The 25,891-nt window shown below is 39.2% G+C and overlaps 1 protein-coding gene across 1 annotated transcript in view; it reads left to right on the forward strand.

Annotated features, from left to right (window-relative positions):
* TSPAN7 (tetraspanin 7) overlaps window positions 1-24,292 on the forward strand; it is a 126,839-nt gene extending 102,547 nt beyond the window's left edge. The window contains exons 3-8 of the mRNA XM_037165132.2: window positions 2,971-3,045; window positions 5,568-5,663; window positions 7,068-7,223; window positions 13,312-13,395; window positions 23,010-23,085; window positions 23,353-24,292. Of these exons, the coding sequence (XP_037021027.1) occupies window positions 2,971-3,045; window positions 5,568-5,663; window positions 7,068-7,223; window positions 13,312-13,395; window positions 23,010-23,078 (480 nt within the window). The 3' untranslated portion in view covers window positions 23,079-23,085; window positions 23,353-24,292. The remainder of the gene's footprint in view (window positions 1-2,970; window positions 3,046-5,567; window positions 5,664-7,067; window positions 7,224-13,311; window positions 13,396-23,009; window positions 23,086-23,352) is intronic.
* Window positions 24,293-25,891: the final 1,599 nt, after the last annotated feature.

The raw sequence follows: 25,891 nt of genomic DNA on the forward strand, positions 1-25,891 counted from the left end.
GAGGGCAAATTACTCTAAAGGAACCACTTTCCAAACTGGCATAGTCCAGTTCCTCTCCTGATAACCTCATGGATGTTGTGCTTGATTTGGCCACTTTCTCTTCTTCAGACCATTCAGAAGACATGCCCTGGTCACCACTGATTCTTTTGGGTTGGTAAAAAGGCCATAGTGAACCCATACTGAGGTACTTCTGCTGCTCTCAGCTACCACTCTATGCCAGCACCTTGTGTTTTCCTTTTTATAGTTCTTACCAACACTAGAATTTATTTTAATCTAGTGTAGTAGTCTTCAACTTCAGATGCATGCTTAAATCACCTGGGAAGCTTAAACACCTTTGCCAGGGCCCTATATTTAGCCAATTGAAAAAAAAATCTATGGAAGGAAACTCTGACATCACATTTTCTAAAGAGCTTTCCAGGGGCCCTATTGTACAGCCAGCATTGAGAACCTCTTGTTTAGTACAATGAGTAGCAAAAGAAAAGTTAACTTCAGATACATAGAAAAGAAGGATTGCTAAAAATCCATCTGTCCAAACAAAGATGGAGGAGACCTGGTCATGACACTTGATTGATTCTGACACTTAACTGGCTTATGTCTTTAGTAGCAAGGATGTATCTATCCACTTTGGGTCTTTGTCTTTGTTTATGAAAGGGTAGTATTGGACTAAATCACTAAGGTTTCTTCCAACCCAAATACTATGGCTGAAGGGGGGATGCAGCAATGTAATAGTTATCTCTGGCCTCTTCCAAAGGAAGTTTCAGACCATGCTGCCATTTTCTAACATTTGCAAGCTCATTAGCAGGTGAGCCTCTTGAGGAGTACAGAAGTTTTTCTGTTTTGTTTATCTTTTAAAAACTATTACTCAGTTCTTTGTTTACCATCCAGATACTGTCCTGGGTGTATACTACATTTTATTTATTCTTTACCATTACCGTGAAGTATAGGTTGTATTTTCATGTTATGGAATAAAGACTTTGAGGTTAAATAACCTGCCAAGGTTCACAGACCTAATATGTGGAGAGCTGGGATTGAAACCCCGTATATGACTCTTTCCAGAGCCAGGGTAGTTTTTACTATGGTATTTTTCATTTGTAGAAAACTTGAACCCTACCACCTGTATTTAGCACAAGCTCTTCCCAATAGACCTTTGGCCAAGGTCTTATGAAAGAGAAGGAGTTGCTCTCTAGAAGGTCCTAGAAGTAGGGAACTTCCCAAAGCAGGAAATTGCTGATCTTGCTGACAAGAGAGGAAGTCACTTGATTGTCAGTCTAGAATTGTACAGTCTTCATTTAACCTCATTAATTGCAAAACAACTATTTTTACTTTATGGAGGCCTGGAGAAGCTACCTCTTTCCTAAGAGTTAGTCCATAGAAAAGCTATGGCTCAAGCCTAGGAGGACTTCTGATGGAATCTAGGCCCGGTGTGAGACTCTCCCTAAAGTGAAGTGTGCTTTTAATTGCATTTTGGACCAAGTCAAGAAAGAGAAAGAGAGAAGTTGTGTACATGGAACACTCTACCTATAAGTGTGTGTTTGATGTTGATATTTTACTGACCATGCTTTAAGTGTGTGTACAGACTTTTGTTGATATTTCAAATGAAACTGGCATTTTAAGCCAGTATTTCTTCCTTTTAATATATGTGCCACTAGCTGAGAAAAATAATTTATGACTTTCTGTATATGTATACTTTACAGGATATATGTATACTTCATAAATAAGTCATATGTCCATGTAAAGTCTATCTAAATTTCACAGCATCATCTAGGGAAATTCCAGACATTGAGGACTATTGTATTTTATTTTGAGATTAGAAGAAGCAGATTGAAAGACATATGCTCTGTAGGAAATAAATCAGTTTTCTTTCTTTTTATCTGCTTTTCAAAGTCACAAAAATGGAAACCCTTAATGTCTCATAATGTGCCATGTAATGTACCTGAAATCAGGCATGCACCTACACACATACACAAAATCAACTTAGAATGTATAGGAAGCATGAAATGAGCACGAAACACTATGGGTTTTAGGTGACTGCAAACATTTTTAGTCAGTAATATAGCATATTTTCTTTTTAAAAAACTATCAACTCCATGTAGTATGTAGAACAGGAGAGGTAAATAACCCACTGGCCACTGCTGTGGATGCTTCATTCAGGCCTCATCACCACTTTCAGGAAGGAGGTCAACCTGTGCACATACTGATCTTTCTGTGAGGATGGAAGGGATCCAATTCCAAAGGAAGACAATTCATATAAAACATGCTTAAAGAAACTGGAGAGGTTTGCCTGAATGGAGAAAAGCCACAGGATTTCACCACGGCTGTATTTGTATATATGAAGGCCTGTTATGTAGAAGAGAGCTTAGGCTGATTCTTATACCTCTTGAAAGCAGGGCCAACACCAGCAACTAGAAGTTACAAGCAGGCAGACTGTGGCCAAGGGAAACAAAGCCTGTCTAGCAGTTGAAACAGTTTGAAAACTGAATGAGCTGCAAGGGCTGGGTGGGTAGAACTGGGCTTTCAGATGCTAGGTGAAATGTGCGTAGACTTCAGATGACCATAAGAAAGGTGATGTGAAGGACTTCCGAACAGGGTGAAACCGTGTCCTGTGACCTTCAGAGTACTTTCTATCTCAAGGATTCTAACATTAATAATAGCAAATACCTTAGTTGTAAACACCCTCCCAGATTTCTCCTAGTCGAACCAAGCTGAAAATCATGTTACTAGTCCTTGAATGAGCTCTCCTTAATGTGTCTGCTCCAAATGCTTCCTCATTGTAAACAGACACATTCCAGTATTGAGGCTCATGTGAGTAAATCTGGAAAAGAGTATTTTCATTTTTAAACTTTTCCTAACCTTTGTCTAGGAAATAGGAGGATTTGTCTACTTCTCCATGACAAAAAGTAATCTACCCCAAACAAACACTCTTCTTCATGCTGATATATTTGACTTTGTCCTTGTCCACTTGATTTTCAGTATGCCATGTTTCTGTCCCTGGTGTTCCTGGCTGAGCTTGTAGCTGGCATTTCAGGGTTTGTGTTTCGTCATGAGGTGAGTATACACAAAGTGGAGCATTTATTTAAAGGGTCTTTGGGGAAGGAATTGAAATCTCTCCAGTGGTATTACTATTTTCCAAATGTCACATAATATAGGCTGAAATGCCAATAAATTTCTAAATGTAGGAATTTCACCAAACTTCAAAACTTAGATGTTGAATTTCACTATGTTTCTTTATATAGCTATTATATAAAATGATTCTCCACCTTGTATTAAACCAGTAACCTTCAATATAGATTAAATATTCCTTTTAAAATAGTCACTTCAGCAAGGCACAAGTATACCTACATAACAGGATTTCTGAGATTGTAAAGGCAAGCCAAACTAGTTATGGCCCTAAGGCAAAGTGCTAAATTTCCCCAAAGCAGCCTGTGCTCTCTTCTCTTCATATCGCCCCATATCTCCTGGGGGGGCACCCGTGCCACCTGGGGGTAAAATCTATATCCACTAGGAAGGAGCCCAGCTGCTTTGTGTGGCAGTGAGGGAAGAGGACGAAAGGCAGTCATGATCCAAAACTTCTACAGCTCTTTGTTCTTAATTCATATGTAAAATTTTTTATTTCTAAAGCTGAGGAAAAATAATTTTGAATGCTGTTTTGTGATCCTAACTTCTAGTTTCAAAGACACTGCTGGTTGTACTGTGTCATGCGTGGCCATCCTTCCGTGTACTGTCACTGTAGCTGCTACACTGTGAAATGTAAACATTCTCATGCTGCTTGTAAGCACCATGGTAGCACTTTTAAGATGTGTATATTGATGATAGGTTAGAAAGTGTGTATCCTATAGTAAAGTTCTGCCACCAGCTCCAAAAAAAAATCCTATATTATTGTATTCCTGTATCCTGTAAATAGCACTAAAGTCAGAAGCAGATATGCACGTGTTAGAAAGGGACAGCATAGCAAGATATAGGTGGAAAACACACTGAAGTACTGTTCCTATGGCTCTTGGAAAGCTAACATCATTTGTCTTAGGCCCTGCTTTTGTGCTCAGCCAAATTAAGTTCCCACTGAGCCTGCTTTGTGTACTTTCTGGCCCCTTTCCCTTTTGACCTGGTTTTTCCCCTTACAAGAGTTGGTACCTCGAGGCTAATTTCTAGAACCCATTTCATATGTACATTGTGTCTGGAATTATATGTCACATTCTTATTCTGAGGTGGGGTGAAATCTGATGACATCATAGCTGCACAGCTCTAGAGGTGCCCTCAATGCATCTGTGAACTCCAAGGGCACCCTGGCTGGCTTCCACCTGAGCCCTTGCTCACCTTTCTCCCATGTACTGCTGTGACTGGGCTCTATGTACTGGGTTTTCTCTTAAAAACTGACACCTAGAGCCTGCACATCCTTATCACCTAACCTCTTTTCATCTTGAAAACTTAGTGAAGTGGTGAGTGGGGGTTGCAATGTCACTCTTTGTCCACCAGTACTGATTTTGAATTTGGCTAAACAATCAAACACACATGATGACAATAGGTGACATTTTCATGGTTCAGTCACAAGGATATAGGAAAGGAAGCACAGCTTGCCAGCAGGACAGCAATAGGTTTGTTTCTTCAGCAAGAGTTCTGAAAGTAGTCTGGGGTCCATTCCATGGACACCTGCCCTAAGAGACAATGCAGGTGGAAGTGAGAGGATACAGCTGCGTGTGAAAGCCACCTTGGTTTAGGAGCTCCATACAACCAGTGTCTCCTTATCTCTTATAACTGTCCCATGGGCATAGCCTCCAGTATCTCATCAAAGGGCATGGGTAGATAAGAAAGTCACTATGTTTAATCTTAACCTTCCTACCAGGTAATATTTGCTGCCATTCCAGTTCAGAGTAATTTCATCAATCAGGGGCAGTTTTAACATAAGCAGAGTTGCCTAGTAACACATCTGACATGCCACCTTCAGCAGGTTTCTAGGGGAACAAAACTTGAAAGTTAACCCAAGATAAGACATGTTCAAAAAGGAGGAGAAAGGTTTTGTTACCCATCTATTAACAAGAAGAATTCATGTTCATTAGCCTGTTTTGTTTTTTTTTTTTTTTGGCCTCAATAAGGACAGGTAAGTGAAAGTTGTTTTTGCTCTACTCCTGTATGCTAGAATAGGCATGTTTCTGGTCAGAACATTAGTCTTCCTGCCCCCCTCAATGGCCTGTCCTTGGTCATTCTTCTGAGTAAGGACAGGAAAAGTTATAGAAAGAAAGATAGGCATTAATCAATTCAAAGAAATTAGCTAGAAAATCCATGTCTGAGGTTTGGCAGTTCACCATCGCAGCCCTTTTGGAAACTGACCAGCCACTTCAGTGAATCATTCCTCTGGATTAGGGAAAGGAGAACAATTTCTTTTAAATTCCTGAGCTAATAAACCACTTGACAAATTTCCTAAGCCCTTTTGTCTCAGAAAACAGTGCATTCACTCTCTAGCTTAAATTTAATCACCCTTTTAGAAGAGGCTGTTTGGGGATAGTAGTTGGTAAGAATCTGCGTCTATTTGGGCTGCAGTGAACCAGAACCCTGTTCCTGCTGGTCTTCCACAGATTAAGGACACCTTCCTGAGGACTTACACGGATGCCATGCAGAATTACAATGGCAATGATGAGAGGAGCCGGGCGGTGGACCATGTGCAGCGCAGTGTAAGTTCTTGGGAAGGACATGGAGCTGGAAACTGCCTGTGAGGTTTGGTGTTAGACTTTGGTACTGCTGTGGATTCCTGTTCTCCAGCTTTTGGTCCCATTCCATCCCCAAGGGTTGATATCCATTATTTTTCCAGGGTTCACTTATCCAGGTTTTTAGTGTCAAAAAGCATCACTGCTTCTGGTTTGCTTTTTATAAGCAAGGATTGTGAGTAAGTTTGCCCTTCAAATCTGAAGCCTTGGAAAGGAGATAGGCAGTGAGTGTATGATAGCCTTGCTTAGAGTTGGTTCCCAAATCTTGGAATTCTGGAAGTGGTGTCTTTAGTCTGGGTAAAGAACTCAAGTAAACTGCCTTCCCTGGTTTGTACCATGTAGTGGTGATGAGAAGTGGACCATTGCAGGGTTCACTGAGGGTCTGACAAGTGTGTGAATGTCCAAGGCTGCCTGGTTCTTTACAAATGAAGTGAGGAAAATAGAAGTTTCCTGCTTAGAGGCACTCAGGACAGGGATTGGTGCTGAAGTCTCATGTCCGTCAGAATCACCTGGGGACATTGTTGGTTTTGGAGTGCTTTTGGCTTTGTTTTACATGGCAAGCAGCATTTTAATTTTGGGGAGTAATTTATTTTGATAAAATTTCAAACTTATCCAGAAAAATTGCAAGAATAGTACAAGGATCTGTATAACTTTTACTCAAATTCACTACTTAATTATATTTTTGCTCCATTTGCTTTAATACTCTGTATGTCAGCATTTGGCAAATATTTTCTATAAAGGGTCAAATAGTAACTATTTAAGGCTTGAGTGCCATGTGATCTCTGTTACAATTACTCAACTCCTCCTCTGTCACACAGCACCCATCATAGGGAACATGTAAACAAAGAGGCCTGGCTGTGTCCCAATAAAACTTGGTTTATAAAATCAGGCAACTGGTGGACTATAGTATACCAACACCAACTCTCTTTCTTCCACTACGTGCATCTTTTTCCCCCAAACCGTTTATTCACTTATTAGTATAGATTATTTGAGGAGCTTTTAAAAACCATTTTTTGCCTTGGCTTCTTCATCAACAATCCTTATTGAGTTGATCTATATATGTACATGTATACCTTTAACAGCACCCAGCTCACACAGGTGATTTTGATGCCTAGACAGGCTACTTCTTTGCTTTAAAGCAGTCATAAAAAAGCCAACACAACGTGTCATCTAGGACTAACTTCCTTCCTTGTTTCCCAGTGAGAATAATTGTTAGTGGAGCTTCAGCTCATCTTTACTCACCAAAGCTGTACCTGTTGACTCAGAGGCTTGGCCTGTGTTTCTCTTTAAAACTTAGCAAGACAGTGAGTGAGGAGACCACACAGTCTCTGATCTGCCACACTTTGATTCTTCCCTTTTCCTTGTTAACAGCTGAGCTGCTGTGGTGTGCAGAATTACACCAACTGGAGCACCAGCTCCTACTTCCCAGAGCATGGTATCCCTCCAAGTTGCTGCATGAATGACACCGATTGCAATCCTCAAGATCTGCACAATCTGACTGTGGCTGCCACAAAAGTTAACCAGAAGGTACTTGCTTCCTTTTAGTCCTGATGGGATTGGTGGTGAATGTTTGGGGAGGGTTTTTTTGTTTCAGTGAGCTTATGATAAGTACATTAGAAATGGTAGTATAGGAAAGAGTCAAGAATCTTCCTTTGTGGTCCTTTATGGCCTGGGAGAGACACTTGAGGCTGCCCACTTCTAAGAAGAAGGCTGTGACTCAACTCAGCCAAGCATTCCTTTCTCAGCAAAAATCTGCCAGGTATAGTTACAAAGATTTAGCAAGTGGTTTATGTTAACCCTGATGCTTCTGTCAGACAGGGAATGCTGGCTTTCTTCTTTCTGGGTGTCTTTATTCTGCTTAATATATCTTTGAAACATGAAATTATTCACAGCTGGTGTCAGTCCTTAGCAGTAAGAGGGAATAGAGTTGACAGACAGCATGTGCTTCTGTTGGAGTATGGCCTTTATTTTAGAGAGCTATCTGCTATAGGAAAAGAAATCAACAATTCCTATTCAACTCACTGTCAACATTATCACTCCAAAAGAAATTAGAGAGAGGAAAAATATGGCTAAAAGATATTTGAAAGTTAGTATACAGAGGAATTGAGGCATATGAAATTTCAGTAGTCAGAGAAAAGGAATATCAATTTTGTGTTCTACTTTACAGAGAATATGTTGAAGACATGATACAAGTGCATGTGAAGGCTATTTACATTCTTAAATGTTTAGAGAAATGCCAGATAGAAAATATATTTTGGTAAACAAGAGGGAGAATAAAACCCTACTATCGAGTTTTCCTTGTGGTTATGTGGCCATCAGGTAAATTTTCTAAGATAAAATACTATTCTTCAAAATGTTATGTGGTCTAGGCCAACTACCAAATAATTCACAGAAGATAGACATTCTCTCAAGATTGGAATGTTAAAAGATTGGTTTCTCTATATTACTCATTTAATGTTGGTATTTATAGCATAAATACTGCAACACATAGTTGTCATTCTACAAGTTAATTTTGTCACACTGGGCTTATGACTTTGCTAAAGTAAGATGTTTAGTATTGACAGCTTCTTGCGTTGGATAAGAGGACATCTGTTCCTACTGCAATTTTCTTTTTTATTGTTGTTCAATTACAGTAGTCCCCATTATTCCCCCATTACTCTCCTCTGCCCTACCTACCCCCACTTCTTACATTTAATCCTACCCCCCCCACCATTGTCTTTGTCCAAATTTGAAGCCCATTTGCCTCTCATCAATAGGGAAACTTCTGCTTTCTCCATGGACATTCCCACTAAACATGCATACATGTCAGTATGCTGTCAATTTATGAAGTACTGAGCTTGCTTAGCATGTGGTTGGTACTCCAATTTTATAAAAGGCAAAAAGTGCTTTATGGCAAGGAGATATTGCATACTGGAGCCTCAGTAGCTTGTTTGTAGAAGCAGCAACCCTCAACCTTTGATAAAAGTCTCCTTTTACACCCAAACTTCCTCTTCTTTTATGAAAGTCGAGTGTCTAGAGATCCAGAAAATTGGGTCTAGAGTCAGACTCCAATTTAAATTTTGGTTCAGCCACTTGCTGGTCATGCAGTGTTGATTAAAGTCCTTAACCTTTCTCAGTCTTGTTTTTTCTCATCTGTAAAAGGGAGGTGATAGTTCTGGCCCTTAGAATTGGTATGAGGATTGAATGAGATAAAGTATCTAAAGCATGGTGCCTGGTACAGAGCAAGGACACAATAAATGTTAACTGTAATGTTAAACATTACCTGTAATATAAACATCATGACAATGATGGTGAAGTTTGCTTCCACTCTACCACGCTGTTGGCTCTTAGAAGTGATGCAGTCAGTAGGAAGGATCTTTTGTTAGTATTCCAAAGCAAGTTTAGAGGCATATCCTGTAGTGCATCTCTACAGTCTTTACAGTTATTCCCAGAAAGAAAGATATGGTAGCATTTTTTCTATTCATTGATAAACAACAAATTGACCTCACTTGCAGCCCCCACTTCTCTCCATAATCCTACTTCACATTTTCCTGAGCACCTTAGCTTCTCTCTCACTTTCCTTATACTTGTCAACCTAGCTCCCTGAGAGGAGAAAAAGTAAGTGAGAACTGAAATTTTTTCTACTGAGTTTCATTAGATATTCTCATTTAATGCCCACACGAACCTCTGAGACATATTACTTCTTAGGTCAGAGTCTCAGAGGCCTCATCTATAAAAGGTAGGAGAAGGGGATGGGAAGGAGATAGTAATAGATGTTCATAGAGGTTAGTCCCCCTCCCCTCTCCTAACTCTCCTACCCAGAAGGCTTAATTACTGCCACAATCTAGTAATATATAACCCTGTGTATATAGAATAAATGCATTATAAATCCCTATACATCTTTTGGTATCTTGAACCCTCTGTTCTAACAACACAGAAAGATGACTCTGGGCTTTTATCCAATAGCTCTGAGAAACCTACCTTGTACACATAACTGGAACAGAACAGGAAGGAGGCAAGAACAGTTAAATAGGATATTCACTGTATTGTTTGAGTACCAGATTTTATTTTGGTTTTGTTAGCAGGATGATGAAATGCCTGCAGGTTAAGTTGGCCAATAGCATTGACTGAGTTCTTCCTCCATAGGAATTTCTTGCCATTTTAGAGCAAGGGCAAGAAGAGACAGTTATTATTATTGGCAGCTACCAAGATACTGCTTCCCAGAACCTGTATGGGACTGTCTATTCCTAATATTGAAAATTGGCCACTTACAGATGTTTTTCATTTGTGACTATATTGATTTAGGCATGCTGAGAGAGTTAGCAAATTACCTGTTCTGTTTCTGGGTGTTTCCTGGGACATGTAGCAGGCCACTATAGGTTTGTTTCATACCTGACAACCAGGCTTTCACTTTAGGAAATTAAAAGAGATTTTTGTGGGTGATAAGATCATGGTTTAGTGGATAACTTAGGTAGAATGCAAACATGACCTGTGGTTATGTATCAAAGCAGTTCCCACAGTGTACAGATCTATGCTGAGATCTGAAAAATGGACTTGTGGGTCCACGTGGTAAACAATAGAGCTGAATCTAGAGATGGAATGCACTTATTTCAACTTTGGTCTTGTATTGTTTAAACAACAAGGAAGCTAAATTAACTTTCATCTTCTCATTTTAAGTAACTTTCCTGATATAATTCACTAATTTACTTTATTATTTGGAATTTTTAAAAAATAGTGGAGGAACTTTTCTTAGACAGCAGTGCTTCCCAAACTTTAACAAGCATCTGAAACATATGGAAATATTAACATTCACTAACATTCATTAAAATTTATTCAAAACAAATAGGGATTTTGCAGATTCTAATTCAGTAGGTCTGGAGTGGAGCCTAAAATCTTCATTTCTAACTAATTCGCAGGTCCTGCTGCTCATGGAAGAACCCCATTTTAAGAAGCAATGTTTAGAGAGAACAATAGTGCCAGAATTGTATTAAAGCCACTCACTTACTTCATTTTTCTGGTTTCTCTTACTGGTTGGGTTGGGCTTATCAAAAAAAAAGGTGGCTGTCCTGGCTGGTGTGGCTCAGTGGATAGAGTGCTTGCCTCTGAACCAAAGGGTCACCAGTTTGATTCCCAGTCAGGGCATATGCCTGGGTTGTAGGCCAGGTCCCCAGTTGGGGGGTGCATAAGAGGCAACCACACACTGATGTTTCTCTCCCTCTCTTTTCCCCTCCTTCTAAAAATAAATAAATAAAATGTTTTTAAAGATTATGTGGCTGACTGGAATATCCTAAAATGGGTTAGAAATCATACATCAAAAAAGTATATTCAACTTACATGTAGAATTGGAGATCATAGGAAAGAAAAGTTTATGCCAAATTATTTTGCAGAGTAAGGTAATGTACCTCACTTCTTTCTAGTTCTTACTATTGAGTTCATGTTTCCACATTTTAAGCTGAAGTAACTCTGGTGCTGGTCTGAATTTCATTCTTCTGCCTGACCATTGACCACCACTGTGGGAAGAAGATACAGTAATGATGGCCAGCACAGCAAAACATTATCATAGCTACTACTATTTGGGAAAGAGTTAGAATAGTCACCTCCCTTCTCACTTTGAATTCTTCCTAACCAAAACTGCTCTCACTCCCACTGTCTTTAAAAAAAATAGGGTGATATATAGTTTCACTAGTAAAAACAAAATCAGCAAGCAAGCTTCTACTATAAAGAGAGGATCCAATTTCAAAACTCCCCATGGCAATAATGTATTTCCTTTCACACCCCTTCCCTGGCCTTCAAACTTATGTCAGGTAACTAAGGAGTATAGTTTGTCCATTGCATTGAAAACATGTGTCAAAGCTCTGTTGCTAAGTTAATGCACCTTTTTCTTTGCAAATAGACTGTGAATGCATAAAATATCATTTATTAGAAGATACAGCATTGGCAGAATTTTTGCAAGCTATGAGAAATGTTAAATTTTTAAATTTTTAATTTAAAAAACAGGAGACATGTTTCTTTTGGTTCTTTAGATATTTTGACAATTTAGTGTGTGTTTTGTGATAAACAAGAGTCCCTTTTACTCTGTTATGAATTAATGTCTTGATTTTTCATACACTTTACACATTCAGGTTGAAGGCCTTTTTCAGAAAACTGGAAAACAACCAGGTCTTCCAACAAGCTGAACATGTCAGAAGTCTAGGTTGATTTGGCCCAGTTGCAAAATGAATATACATATAAATTCATTCTCATTCTCTCTCTCTCTCTTTCTCTCTCTCTCTCTTCTTTTTCTCTCTCTCCCTCTCTCTTTCCTCTCATCATTTCCTTTCCTCTCCCTCTTTGTCCCCCTCTTGGTCCCTCCCTCCTACTTCCTCCTCTCTCTCTCCTCTTCTGTTTGACATGCGGGGCTTTTATCAGGAAGAATGAATTTTTTACTTTGTATTATGGGTGTTGTACAAAGTTTGATGTTCCCTAACTGTACTAGATTAATGAAGTGCAATCCAGAATAACAGGGAAGAAACTTGTTTAGCAATATTTTTAACTCCAACCAGATTGTTTATTTTAAAGAAATGTGGTTAAGTTTTAAACAAACATTGAAATTGGTAAAATTAGTGTTGTTTTAATCATACATTTAGAGATTTTATAATATGTTAAAGGAAAATTCCCTTCATTTTATGGATAAAGGTATTGACATCCAGAAAGGAGAAGTGACTTGTTCAGTGTGAAAAGACTCTAGAACTTAGATTTTTTTCCCTATTAAAAAAAAAATAGTCTCCTTTGGAAGAACCCTGAAATGCTGTAAAGTTGGCCAGCATTCAAACACATCCCTCTGACCAGATGATTTTACTTCATCAAACGTTTTGCTATTTGTTGTCAAAATGCTTTTAACTATGATTATGATGCTGAGTTTTTTCTGTTCAAGGATGTGGAATGCCTTTTCATCTGTTCAAGTCTACTTCTGTAGCTCTATAGTGTTTGTTTCATAGATCTTGCTGATTTATTGCTAAATTTACTTCTACTACTGAAATATTTGTGGATGAATATACAGTTAATCTTTGAACAACGAGGGATTAATTATGTAGGTTCACATATACATGGATGTTTTTTCAATAAACACCTGTACTGTTTTTGACCATGTCTGGGAATCCATGGTTGCAGAATTATGCATTGATCTAATATGCCATTTTATATAGGGGACTTGAACATCCTCAGATTTGAGATCTGCAGGGGGTTCTGAAACCAATCCCTTGTGAATACCAAGTGACAACTTAAGTTTTAGGGGAATCAAAAGTTATACATGGATTTTTCACTATGTATGGGTTTATGCCCCAACCACTGTGTTGTTCAAGAGTCAACCATATATATATTGGGCTATAAAATAATCAAGCTAGGGATGAGAGTTGGGGAGATTTAAATGAGAAAAGATTAGCTGTATGTTAATTATGATGTTAGAGGAAAGTTCACTTGGGGGCTCATTGTACTATTCTCTCTACTTTTCTTATATATTAGAAAATTTCATTATATTTTTAAGTTAAAAAAAAAAAGAAGAATGCTGGTAAGTTTCTAGAGTGAGTTACAAAACCTAACAAAGTCCAGTCTGGCCTGAGTAAAACATGTCTGAGATTGTCTCTCTCTCTGCATCCAGGGTTGTTATGATCTGGTGACCAGTTTCATGGAGACTAACATGGGAATCATCGCTGGAGTGGCTTTTGGAATTGCATTCTCTCAGGTAGCCTACATAATCATGTGATCCAGTCGAGCATTTCCCCTGTCATGCTGTCCTTTCCCTCCCTGGTCTCCAGACTCTATGCCTGCCTTCCTGTGTCTTGGGAAAGGCTGATAGATGGGGTCAGAGCTCCTTGCTCATTAGTCCTCAGGTCATCTGTTTATTGATTTTCCTTTTTCAACTTAAATGAAGTTTTGCCATCAAGGGAATATCAGTTACAGTTCAACTAATGACTGGCCTCAGAAAAACAACTTGCCTCTTCTGTAGGTCAACTGGAGGTTAACTGAACAAAATGCTGCCTTAATTGGAGCATAAACAACTCCAAACATCAAATGGTGGATCTGGATTTGAGAGGAAGCTTTTTTCCTAGTTGACCTATCCTTTTTCTGTTCTTAATCCCTATAGATTATGCATGAGATCTCTCCCTTTAAAAAAAAAGCCTAAATTTAACTAACTTCATTTTGTGATCATTATTTTAATCTCTAGGCTTGACTGTTGTTTCTTAGGAGAAAACTGAATTTCTATATATTGTATTTTATATTCTTTTATCTCTATCCACCCTCTAACAACAGTGGGAGGAGTAATTATGCAAACTAAGTGAGCCACACATATTCAAGGATGGAACAACATTAAAGTAAATATGAAATTTTGTACACTTCCACCGGGCACTGTACTGTCCCACAAACTTTTGATCTCCTTGCTAAATTATATGTTGCTACTATAATATTGCTATGGGTGGAAGAATTAGCCTTCATACTTAACCAACTAAAAACTTCTTGTTTAACTTAAAATTTTTTTCAGACCAGCAGATGCTTGTTTTTCTAACAAAGCCTAATTAATGTTATTTCAGTAATATATGGCCAGAGCACTAATTTCACCTGTCCAAATTCTATGTTGGCTCTTTCAGACTATAATTACATTTCCCTTACCACTCCGTATGGCTTTCTTTCCTGCTGAACAATACAGATGCACTTTGATCTTATTCAAGTCTAATTTTTTTATTAAGATATGGCATATGCAGAAAAGTGTATAACTTATAAGTATACAGTTTAATAAATTATCAGAAAATTAACATACCCATGTAACTGTCACTTAGATCAGGTAATTGAACATTAGCCTGGTAGTTTTTGCAAACAGAGGACTTCACCTTAGATAAGCTGAAAACTTTTCTTCCAAGCAGGTTCAAAACCTGTGTGACATTTTAGCTCACAAGAGCATGTGGACTCAGCCAACAGGGGTGTGTATTTCTTGTGGCAGTTTCAAAATTATTTGACCATACTTTGCTTTCTCCAGCTCATGAAGTGAGTAAACTTCAATACACACACAGACAAACTAGAGTGGTGTCAGAAACAGTGCCAATTAACTCAGCCTCCAGAGGCATTTCAGAGGAAGTTATTGCCCTGAACTTTCTTCTGGTTCCTATCATATTTCACTAATAACATTTCAGTAACATATATTTAATTACCAGGGGACATTTTAGAGGATCCCAGGCCTTATATCTGATGTGGATGTGCAGGATGCACTGGACAGCTTACATATACAGTTTATTTTACAAATACATGAGCAGCATCGGGTTCAGACCTGCCCACAGGACAGACTTATCCTGGGTATCTGAGAAGAACTGTCCCCCTTGAGGAAGGAATATTGCTGGAGGAAGGAATGTCTCCTCTAGTGGCTCTTCTAGAACCACAAAGGGACATGATGCCAGTAGCCTGTGTGAGGAGAAGAGATCCTCAAAGAACCTGGAATCTGATGGATGAAATATCTTATCATCCAAGATTATTCCCATGTGGCCATGAGGGGATGGGTTGATAATCATATTTTTATTAGTGAAATGATCCAAGTCATAAAGAACCTGATCAATACCTCTCCCCCATTTCTTTCTCACATATCCCCGTAAAGTGATTTGTGCTTAGGCAAGTGGTTACCTGGCCTAGTAAGGGTTAATCACTCTGTGATACCTTGAAGAAGTCCCTCACGTGGGAATTGATGATTTTCTCTGTGGCCCTCTGAAGCAGTGATAGAGGGGCTTTGGCTCCAAGGAACCCCCAAACAGAAACTCTCTTCAGAGAGTTTAGTTCTCATAAGGTATCACATAGTTGTTGGGATAAGAGAACAAAAGCACAAAGCCCACTGGCATTGCACAGTCAGTACCATTCACTCACATGGCCAGACAGATACAGTGGGGAAGACACTTGAGTCTTGTTATGCTCAGCCTCTCTGGAGCAGGGAGAAGAATAGCCATGGATACATTTTATTAGCCAGATGTGCTAGAAACTGCAGTGTTTAATGGTGTCATCAGCCTCAGGGTTCCTGTAAGCTGAAGTTGAATTCTAAAATGCCAGTAGATCCAGGGCCTCTCTGGGACAATGATGGCCACTTACCAGATGCCTATTCAAGAATAACCAGCCATATGGATCCTGGTCAGTGACCTAGAACCAAAGATTGAGTCACACATGTTCAAAAATTATAGGACACATGCCACAGTTAGACTTAGCAAATATTGGCCAATGTCTTAGCCTTTCTATAATAAAGCAAGCTCTACTGAGTAGAGGCTGCAGAGAGACCAAAATACATTGGAACAGAGAGAACAGAGCTCTCTCTCTCAATCCCTCCATCCCTCTCTCCACCTTTCCCCATCTGCCCTCCACTTTATCCTTGTCCATTTCCTCACCTGCTCTTGTGACCTCCGTGCTATGATCTGTTGGAACAAACTGGCTTTGCACATCTGTTGTCTCAAAAATTAAAGGTAGTATAAAGTACAAAGAAAACTATGGTGAGTCTAATCTTTGCTTAGACTGTGTAAGAACTTTGTCCCTCTTGCTTAATTCAGCTAACTTAAAGTGGTTAAATTTTGTTTTTGGACAGCAGGGTTCTGGCAGGCCTTTAATATTTCTCTCCATATATTCCTATTGCCTTGGCCCTCAAAGAAAAGCCCATTTGTCTGTCCTTGATGGGCAAATCCTACTGCCCTATAAATTTTATAGCAGGAGGTTCAATGTATTTTGATAGGGTACCTCCTCCCTGCTTTTTTGTGGGTGGCTACTCTTTTACTCAAGAAGGCTTGGGGAGACATACACCATGGGGACTTATTACCTTCCCTGCCCCCAACATGGCCTAAAAGCCAAGGGTGAGGTTGTCCAAGTCTGGACACTTGTGTTACTCTATTTTTGATACTGCTTCCCATCTTGGCTGGCCTTTTACTCTGTGTGTGTGTGTGTGTGTGTGGTAGTGATAGGTGTCCTCTGAGACTCTATTTAGCACTTCCACATCCAATGTAAATATACATAGGGCTTTGTTAAACTTGGAACTTGTTAGACTGGATTAATCCCCTACATCACTAAATATTATACTCCTGAGTGGGGACAGTAGAGCTGTTTTCAAGAAGGGGAGGTTTGAATGGCTTGCTCGAGGTTGGACAGCTACTGTAGATATGGGATTACAGTTTTGACCTTCTTACCTGGTCTGCTGTATTAAACAAAGATCACCCTTGTTCTTGCCTCAGGTAGCACCTAAAGGGAACTTATTCTGTGTCTTTATAATGACAGGATTTGAATTTGTGGAATTAGAAGAGGAAAGTACTAAAAATACAGATTCTCCTCCTACCCATCCATCCTGTGACCTTCACCATTGCAGAGCCTCCCCTAGGGCCCATGGGCTTCTGGAATGATTCATTATTGGCCAGGAATATTTCTGGAATTTGTTTACCTTCTCTGTATAGAGGACAGGACAAAGTTGTTGACAGCTGAAAAGGGCTAATGGAACTATTTACTCATCCCCTCAGTATTTTCAGGGCCTGAGATAGTCCCTGACAGCATTTATACGGTTTTATTTCAAACCAGATTTCTTGGCATTTCCCTAAAGTCATCCAAGTTTTATTTCATTTTCCTGTTGTCATTAACATAAAATCTCCACAGGCATTATAAATTTTTGATCCATTACTTGTCACTTTCTTGTTAAGAAAGTTACCTTTACAGCCTTGTGTGCTGTCCTCTCCCTGACCCTCAGGAGTCAGGGATTGGGCCACATTTGCCTCCCATGGTGATGGTAGAGGAAGACACTGATGTCCTGTCTCCTTTTATATCTCTTGTATTTGCACTGATGTCCTACCTCTCTCTTAGCCCGTCTCCCAATTCTTCAAGTCTGCCCTGTTAATGGTAATTCACAGAGCCCAGTGATGCAATCCATATTATTAGAGCTTTGTTTTGTTCAAATCTCTTAGCTCTCTATGTGGGTGGTGCCTTGAGAAATCCTTGAAGAGGCTTCTTATAAGCAGAGGGCCTTTCTTCTCTCTCTCCCTCTTTCTGGTTTCTCAGTTTTTTAAGCAGCAGGACCTCCCAGAGGTTTTCACGACTCAAAAAAAAGTAGAATATGCACTAACAAGGCAGATAGTGGTAAAAATAAAATGTTACTTCAAAAAATTAGGTGGACACTAATTACAGAGTCTTAATCAATCAAAGATGAATAACCTGGTCTAATAATGGCCTAGGCTGTTTAGGATTAAGCAATTCCCCAGCCTCTGGAAGGGTGAGTGATAACTTCCAGGTCTCTGTCCTGAGGGGTTTTCAGCATAAGAGACAATCTCTCCTTTTCCTGTCTCTATCTAGGGTTTAAAGCAGAAGTTTGTCCAAATGCCCACATACTGCAGCCTTAATATTTATCAGCAGTGTGCTTCTGAAGAGCAGCTTAGAACACAGAGCCACCTCTGCTCTCTTTGATGCTCTTTTTACATATATTTAACCTAAATTAAAGTTTCATTTTTGTAAGGATAGAGCTTTCTGTCTACAGGTTACTTGGGTCTAGTGGCAAGCAAATGTTTTATACTGCCTCAGACTGATGAAGAGGACATGGTTTTAAGCTGAACAGACTTTTCATTATGTACCTAGAAATAATCTGGTAATAATTGGTATTAAGTATAAGATGCTCCCTATACCTCACTATCCCTCAACTTGGTACTTAAAGAAATGAGAAATCAAAGTTTTCTCTCACATATCATGAAAAGACTATAGTACACTTGTAATCAGTGACCCTATGAATAATTCAAAATACCTACATATTCCAAATATTAGGTTTTTTTGCACTAGAAGTAACCAAAATAAAAGCCAATGTTTGTAAAATACTGTTTTCACATAGCTTATATATGTTTGTACCTCAGTTCTGGACATTTTTTAGGAAAACCAATTTCTTAGTAGATGTTAAAAAATCATTTTTAAAAATCTATCTAATTCCATGGGCAGAAAGTAGAAGTAATATTCTTGCCCCAGAAATATAAAATATAGTAAGTTTAAAAGCAAACAGCCTTTATTTTTACTTATATTTTTAAAACTTGTTGCTTCTATGAGAAAGTTATGATATTCAGTGCTTAACAATGATGATGTTCCTGTTTTGGGAGGAGAAGAAAAAGTGGAGGGGCATATTATATTTTCTTAAAAGCAGAGATTTTAGAGACAAGAAATATTTAAGCATTCTAAAAGATTTTATGCCTGTGTGATTCATGGATTTCCATGGAGGCTAGGAGCACTGAAAACAATGAAGTACAGTGGTGACTAGTTTAAGTTGCTTAAAACATACATGAGGTCAACAAGAAAAAAACTAGAGTGATAAGGTTTATAAAGAAAGGAGAGTCTAGGAACTTGAAATCAAATAAAGGGATGCCCAGTGAAAACCCTTTCCCAGAAGTTTGCAATGTAAGGCAGGAAGAAACCCCTGGTGGCATGAGAGAGAGGAGTTATTCTGGAATGGAAAAGGCTCTAGGCCCAGGAGTGGGGCTGGGGAAAGGGGATATTCTTGGCTAGGGAAAGAGGGTGGAGCCTTCACCTATGTGTTGTTACCTCTTTGGTTTGGAGGATATTCTTTAACTTTCCTTGAACCCATTTTCTTCTCTGGAAAATTGTGGTGGTAATATTGCACAGAGATGCAGTAAGGATTAAATAACTTGACATATCTAAATGTGCTACATAACTCTAATATTGATTTGTTGCCTAGATTCTCATTTTGGGGAGTATCAAGTGTGTTCTGGTGTATGTTGATCCTGGAAAATGGCAGTTCTAATGAAACGCTGTAATATACAAGCTCCTTGAACTCATGGAGGGAATTTTAGTTTTTCATTTGGCACAATATTCTGAAGGTTACAGCCACAGTTCCTTTGGCTTTTTGATGGTACATGCATGATAATATGCATTTTGTGGCACAAAATGATGTTGGTAAGTCCAATAAGGTAGTGATTTTTCCTTACCTGACAGAGGGTATAGTTTATGCATTTCATAGTTCAATTTTAATTTCAAAAAGGAAGTAGGAATCTGGAATTTCAGCAGTAAAGGTAGGCAGGTGAACTAGAACCTGCATGAGTGGGTGGAGAGCCAGGAGAACAGAGTTCAGGTGTTGCCCTTACCAAGCGTAGGACCTAGTTTGGCAGCAGGTGTTTCCCCTGTAAGATAAGGGTGACTAGATGGGCTGAATGAGTGATTCTCTCACCTGCAAGGTTCATTAAAACATCAACTGATAAACTGTACCCACACAGAGTGTCTGATTCAGCAGGTCTGGAGCAGGGCCTGAGAATTAGCATATCTAACATGATCCCAGGTGATGCAGATGCTGCTGGTCTTCGAGCCATGGAGCGACACTGTTCCAGATTCTCTCTAAAGGACATTCCCACCTCTGATCCAATAAAACATGGCCAGTTGCTTAAGGAGAAGGAACTCAATTTGGCCAAGGGAAGCTGCAGGCCTAAAGATTCAAGTGTACATTAGGGCTCCTTTCCAAAATTTGGTGATCTTCCAGAGTCGGGAAAGAGAATTTTGGTTTCCAGTGAGTTGAACAGATGTGCTTAAGGATGTTTTCATAATGTCACAACAGCTTTTGTCTGATCCACCTATGCCACAGGTTAAGTCAATCCACAAACACAGGTATACAATTGAGGTCTTCTGAGGGGGTGGAAATATGCTGTTATTGGTTGTTCTGGGGCCCCAGAAAAACTAGGAATGGACCTTGGATGTAGATGGGCTCATTTAGGCATAAGATACCTACATGTTTGAGAAACAAAGGGAAATTAAATCTGCCTTTTCCTCTTCACCCCTTACCCCTGACCTCTTACAAACCTTGACTTTATTACTTCTTCACTGGCTAACTCACCTAGTCAAGAATAGTATCTCATGGTCTCAATTAGAGAATTATTATTGGTCAACTGCGCATGGGGGATTATACTATATTTTAAATTTATATTTTATTGATTATGCTATCACAGTTGTCCCAATTTTTCCCTTTTGCCCCCCTACCTGGTACCCCCTTCCCTCCAGCAATCCCACCCCCTTAGTTCATGTCCATGGGTCATTCATGTAAATTCTTTGGCTTCTCCATTTTCTATACTATTCTTAACATCCCCCTGTTTATTTTTTACCTACCGATTATGCTTCTTCATCCCTGCACCTTTTCACCTATTCTCCCCCTTCCCCCTCCCAGCTAATAACCCTCCAAATGATTCTGTTTCTGTTCTGGTTGTTTGCTTAGTTTGTTTTTGTTTTTGTTTTTTTAGATTCAATTGTTGATAGTTGTGAGCTTGTTGTCATTTTAATGTTCATGGATTTGATCTTTTTCTTCTTCTTAAATAAGTCCCTTTAACATTTCAGGTAATAATGGCTTGGTGATGATGAACTCCTTTAGGTTACCTTGTCTGGGAAGCACTTTATCTGCCCTTCCATTCCAAATGAAATCTTTGCTGGATAGAGTATTCTTGGTTGTAGGTCCTTGTCTTTCATGACTTGGAATACTTCTTTCCAGCCCCTTCTTGCCTGTAAGGTTTCTTTTGAGAAATCAGCTGACATGCTTATGGGAACGCCCTTGTAGGTAACTACCTGCTTTTCTCTTGCTGCTTTTAAGATTCTTTTTCTTTAACCTTTGGAATTCTAATTATGGTGCGTCTTGGTGGGATCCTCTTTGGGTCCAGCTTGTTTGGGACTCTCTGGGCTTCTTGAACTTGTGTGTCTATTTCCTTCACCAAATTAGGGAAGTTTTCTTTCATTATTTTTTCAAATATGTTTTCAATATATTGCTCTTCCTCTTTTCCTTCTGGCATCCCTATGGTTCAGATGTTGGTACTTTTAGAGATGTCCCAGAGTCTTCTTATACTCCCCTCATTTTCCTAAATTTTTGTTTCTTCATTCTGTTCTGGTTGAATGTTTATTTCTTCCTTATGTTCCAAACCATTGATTTGAATCCTGGCTTCCTTCCCTTCACTGTTGGTTTCCTGTGGATTTTTCTTTATCTCACTTACTGTAGCCTTGATTTCTTCCCTTATGTTTTTGCCATACTCAATGAATTCTCTGAGCACCCTTATAACCAGTGTTTTAAACTCTGCATCTGATAGATTGCTTATCTCCATTTTGTTTTATTTCTTTTTTTGGACTTTTGACCTGTTCTTTCATTTGGACCATATTTCTTTGTCTCCTCAACTTGGCAGCCTCCCTGTGTTTGTTTCTGTGTATTAGGTAGAGCTGCTTTGATTTTTTGTCTTCATGCATCTGTTAAGTTGTATGGGGCAGAGCCTTAGGTATTTGCCAGGGGCAACCTGCTTCACTGCTTTGTGGCTCTGTGCGAGGGAGGAGAGGTAAGAGAGGGGAAAATGCTGCTGCCTGGCTTTTGGAGGGTGGCCCAGCACTTGCCCTATTTCCAGTCACTTCACCCACTTTCTGTATATGACTAGTGCCCTTCTAGCTATTGCTCTGGTCGTGATTCTCAGAGTAGGTGGGTTTGCATACATCACATTCCCCTTAAATGGACTCTCCTGAGTAACCAGTGGTTTAATCTGCTGCCTCAACCCTCACTGGTTTTTACAGCCAGAGTTTACAAGGCTCTCTCTTCCCACACTGAAATCCTGAGCTACATGGTCTGGTCTAGGGCTGGGATTGTTCACTCCCAAGGTATCCGTCCTGATTCTTATGCACCATATGTGAATGTGGGACCTCCCTTTCCATTGCCACTGCAACCTCTCCATGCCACACCATGTCCTTTCTTCCCCAGCTCTCTATCTCTATCCTTCCTACCCATCAGGATGAATATGGCTTCTTTAAACCCTTGGTGGTTGGACTTCCGCACAGTTCAATTTCCCAGCAGTTCTGGGTGTTTTTATGTTGAGGATAGTTGTGATTCTTCTTGTGGTTGTGCAAGAAGGTGAAGCATATCCACCTATGCCTCCATCTCGACCAGGTACTATACTATTAAGATATCTTCCAATGAATGTACTATGGTTTTGAATTGAATTCGGGCATTAAAAATATATCTAAGTAATTCTATGCTATTTAACTTTTTTCCATCATTCTTATAACATATGAATGCATTTTAATACTACTCATATGTCAAAAGTTGTTTTTTAAATGGCCCAGGGGAGCTAGAACCCTATGGCCAGTTTGAGAACCTCCAGTTGTCCTCTACTGGCAGTTAAATTCCCTAAGTTTTAGATAGCACAACTGAAATTATATTTGATCTTTTTCTGTAGTGCCATTTCCCTATTTGTGTACAAAAGCCCCCAGTTGTTAAAAATTATATTTGGAGGGGGGTGATTCAAAGCAGGGTGTAATTCAGTTATTTGAGATTCCCACTCTAATTTTTTTTTCTGGCAACAGCTCATTGGCATGCTGCTGGCCTGCTGTCTGTCCCGGTTCATCACGGCTAACCAGTATGAGATGGTGTAAGGAGTAGGTGAGTGGTGATGGGGAGTGTTTAATTTCGGGTTTCTCCCTTTAAGGCACATACAACCTTTCAAATGCCAATGGTACTGCCCAGGCACCTAACTACCTGATCTTGGTGGCACTGATCCATGTACCGAAAACCTCATTTCTGTGGTGTTAGGGAGGAGATGGGATCATTACTGTTATGGAAGATGTATAAATGTACTTTTCAGCTTGTTACCTTATTTTAAATCCTTATTAATGGTGAGTCACTCACATGTTTTAATTTCTTTCTTAGTCTTTCAAGAACGACGGAATAAGAGACCTGATTTAAAAAGGAATGCAGCAATCCTTGAAAGACTTCCAAAGGATGTTAGAGCACAGTACATATTATACCTGCCCTGCTCCCACTAACCCCCTACCCCATGTGCAACTGACACTCCCACACAGTCTCTACCCTGCCTTTCAGCCTAAATCATGTGTAGTGTTCCATTTGTGAAGCCCTGTTGCACCAGAGTACAGCCAGTTTCCCTGCATCTAGTCTTAGTGGACCCCAGCAGGGGCCCCTCCATCTGTACTTGATCCAACCGTAGGTCATTGTAGGTGACTGGTTATCAAACATCACTGGCCCCCTGGGCCCTGCATGTAGTTTGGGAGGCTCCTGTTAACCCTTCATTATGATTGATGAATACCACATCCCTTGATGTAGATAAACAACTATGTTATTTTGACTTAATCTCTGTTGGTTTGGTTTTCCCTTTATTAAGGCTCTTTCCTACCTTCTCTAGGCTGCCTAGGACATGTAAAGAGGTACATCAGTAATTGTTCATGAGGAGGAAAAAGTATGTCATATGCATAAAGGAAATTGTTGTGATTCAAGTGGCCTTGCTCATTGTTACATGCCTGGGTAGGTATAGACAGTTTAGTGCAACTATGCCTCTCACTTGAAGCCTGTATTGCAAAGCTGTATTGTTGCTTCCTGTGAAGGAAATAATATTACTTCTGTTTTTCTCCAATTAATTGCTATTATGTTATTTTACTTCTTTCTATAATTTTTCTTTGCATTGACATTACAGACATTGAAGACATCATCAAATAAAAAATGAGTGTGAAGGGGGAACAAATATCAGAATATTTTTAAAAGATCTTAAAAAATAATGCCTCTAGCATGCCAACAAGAATGCATTGATATTGTGAACATTTGTGATACGTGTATTAATAAATAGAATCATTACAAATTTCTGTGTTCTGGCTTTGTTCTTTGGTTATTTCAGAAGTTTTAAACTCATATCTCTACTCCATTTTGTTCCACTAAGGATTGGAGGTAGACGACCTTACACACTGACACATTTCTCCATACATGCTCCCACCTGACCTCACCCCACAAAAATAGCATCAGGCAGTGTAAAAGCTGAAGAGTTAGATTTTTAAAATGGAAATTGCGGAAACTTACATCATTTATTATGAACCAGATATATTGTTTGTTGCAAAAAAGAACTGTCATATTCAAGTTAGAGGCAGAAAGATTTCAGCAGAGTTTTTTAAATTCTAGATGTCATTTTTTTTTAGAAAAGGAAACGAGTATTCATTCCTTCTTTTATCATTTCTACTGAGCATATGTTATTTCTCCTCTGGATTGAATGTACTCATTCTAAGGAAGAGATGACATCATACAGCACCATCTAGTGTTCCCAGTGCCCTGGTTTGTACTAAAGTTTGAAATTTTTATACTTGATTGAAAGACCACTGTAGCAATAAATGTAATATATATATATATATATATATATATATATATATAATCTGTGATCTATTTTTTCTTCTTAATGAATCATCCTTTTAAAAAAACTAGTAAAAGCCCTGGCTGGTGTAGCTCAGTGGATTGAGCACGGGCCTGCGAACCAGACAATCGCGGTTCGATTCCCAGTCAGGGCACATGCCTGGGTTGCAGACCAGTTCCCTGCAGGCCAATTCCCAGCAGGGGACGCATGAAAGGCAACCATACATTGATGTTTCCCTCCCTCTCTCCATCCCTTCCTCTCTAAAGATAAATAAATAAATAAAATCTTTACAAAAAAAAACTAGTAAAAGCATATGTTGATCTGTTTACCAAATAAGTGGATCTAAAAACTCCCTCTTCTAGAACAATCTGTAATTAGTATGGAGATTCCATTCTAATTATATGCATTTATTAGCCTGAACTCTGCATGGGATAAACCCTAAAAGGCTTACAAAGGGCACTGTCCCACACCTTCAGATATTCCCTCTTCAAAAGGTCAAAAGTAAAACCTCAGGCCCTGGATGGTGTAGCTCAGTGGATTGAGTATGGACCTGTGAAGCAAAAGGTCACCAGTTCAATTCTCAGTCAGGGTACAGGCCTGGGTTTTGGGCCAGGTCCCAAGTAGGGGGTGCATGAAAGGCAACCACACATTGATGTTTTTCTCCCTCTCTTCCTCCTTTCCTTTCTCCTTGCTAGTAAATAAATAAATAAACAAACAAACAAATTAATTAATTAATAAAATCTTTAAAAAAGCCAAACCTCAGTTCTCAAATTTAATTCATTTTGGAAAACTGTTAAAGAAGTGATTTGTGTGAAAACCCAATCTCCTTTGTTGCCTGAGAGATACGTGGCCAATCATACAGGTTTATCAGCATGAAAGTGTTGTTGGGTAAAGAATGGAGACCAAAAGTTTTGATAGACAACTGAGACATTTTTTCTGTAAATAATTTGGTCAAGAACTAAACTGTTCAAGAATTAAGATGTTCCAGAACCAAGGTTTGACTGTATTTTTAGAGCATTAAGGAGATCTACTCTAAGGAAACATGTCACTCACAGCTTT

Source organism: Artibeus jamaicensis, unplaced genomic scaffold (genome assembly GCF_021234435.1).
Source record: "Artibeus jamaicensis isolate MK-2021 breed Jamaican fruit bat unplaced genomic scaffold, CSHL_Jam_final contig_60, whole genome shotgun sequence".
Taxonomy (NCBI): domain Eukaryota; kingdom Metazoa; phylum Chordata; class Mammalia; order Chiroptera; family Phyllostomidae; genus Artibeus; species Artibeus jamaicensis.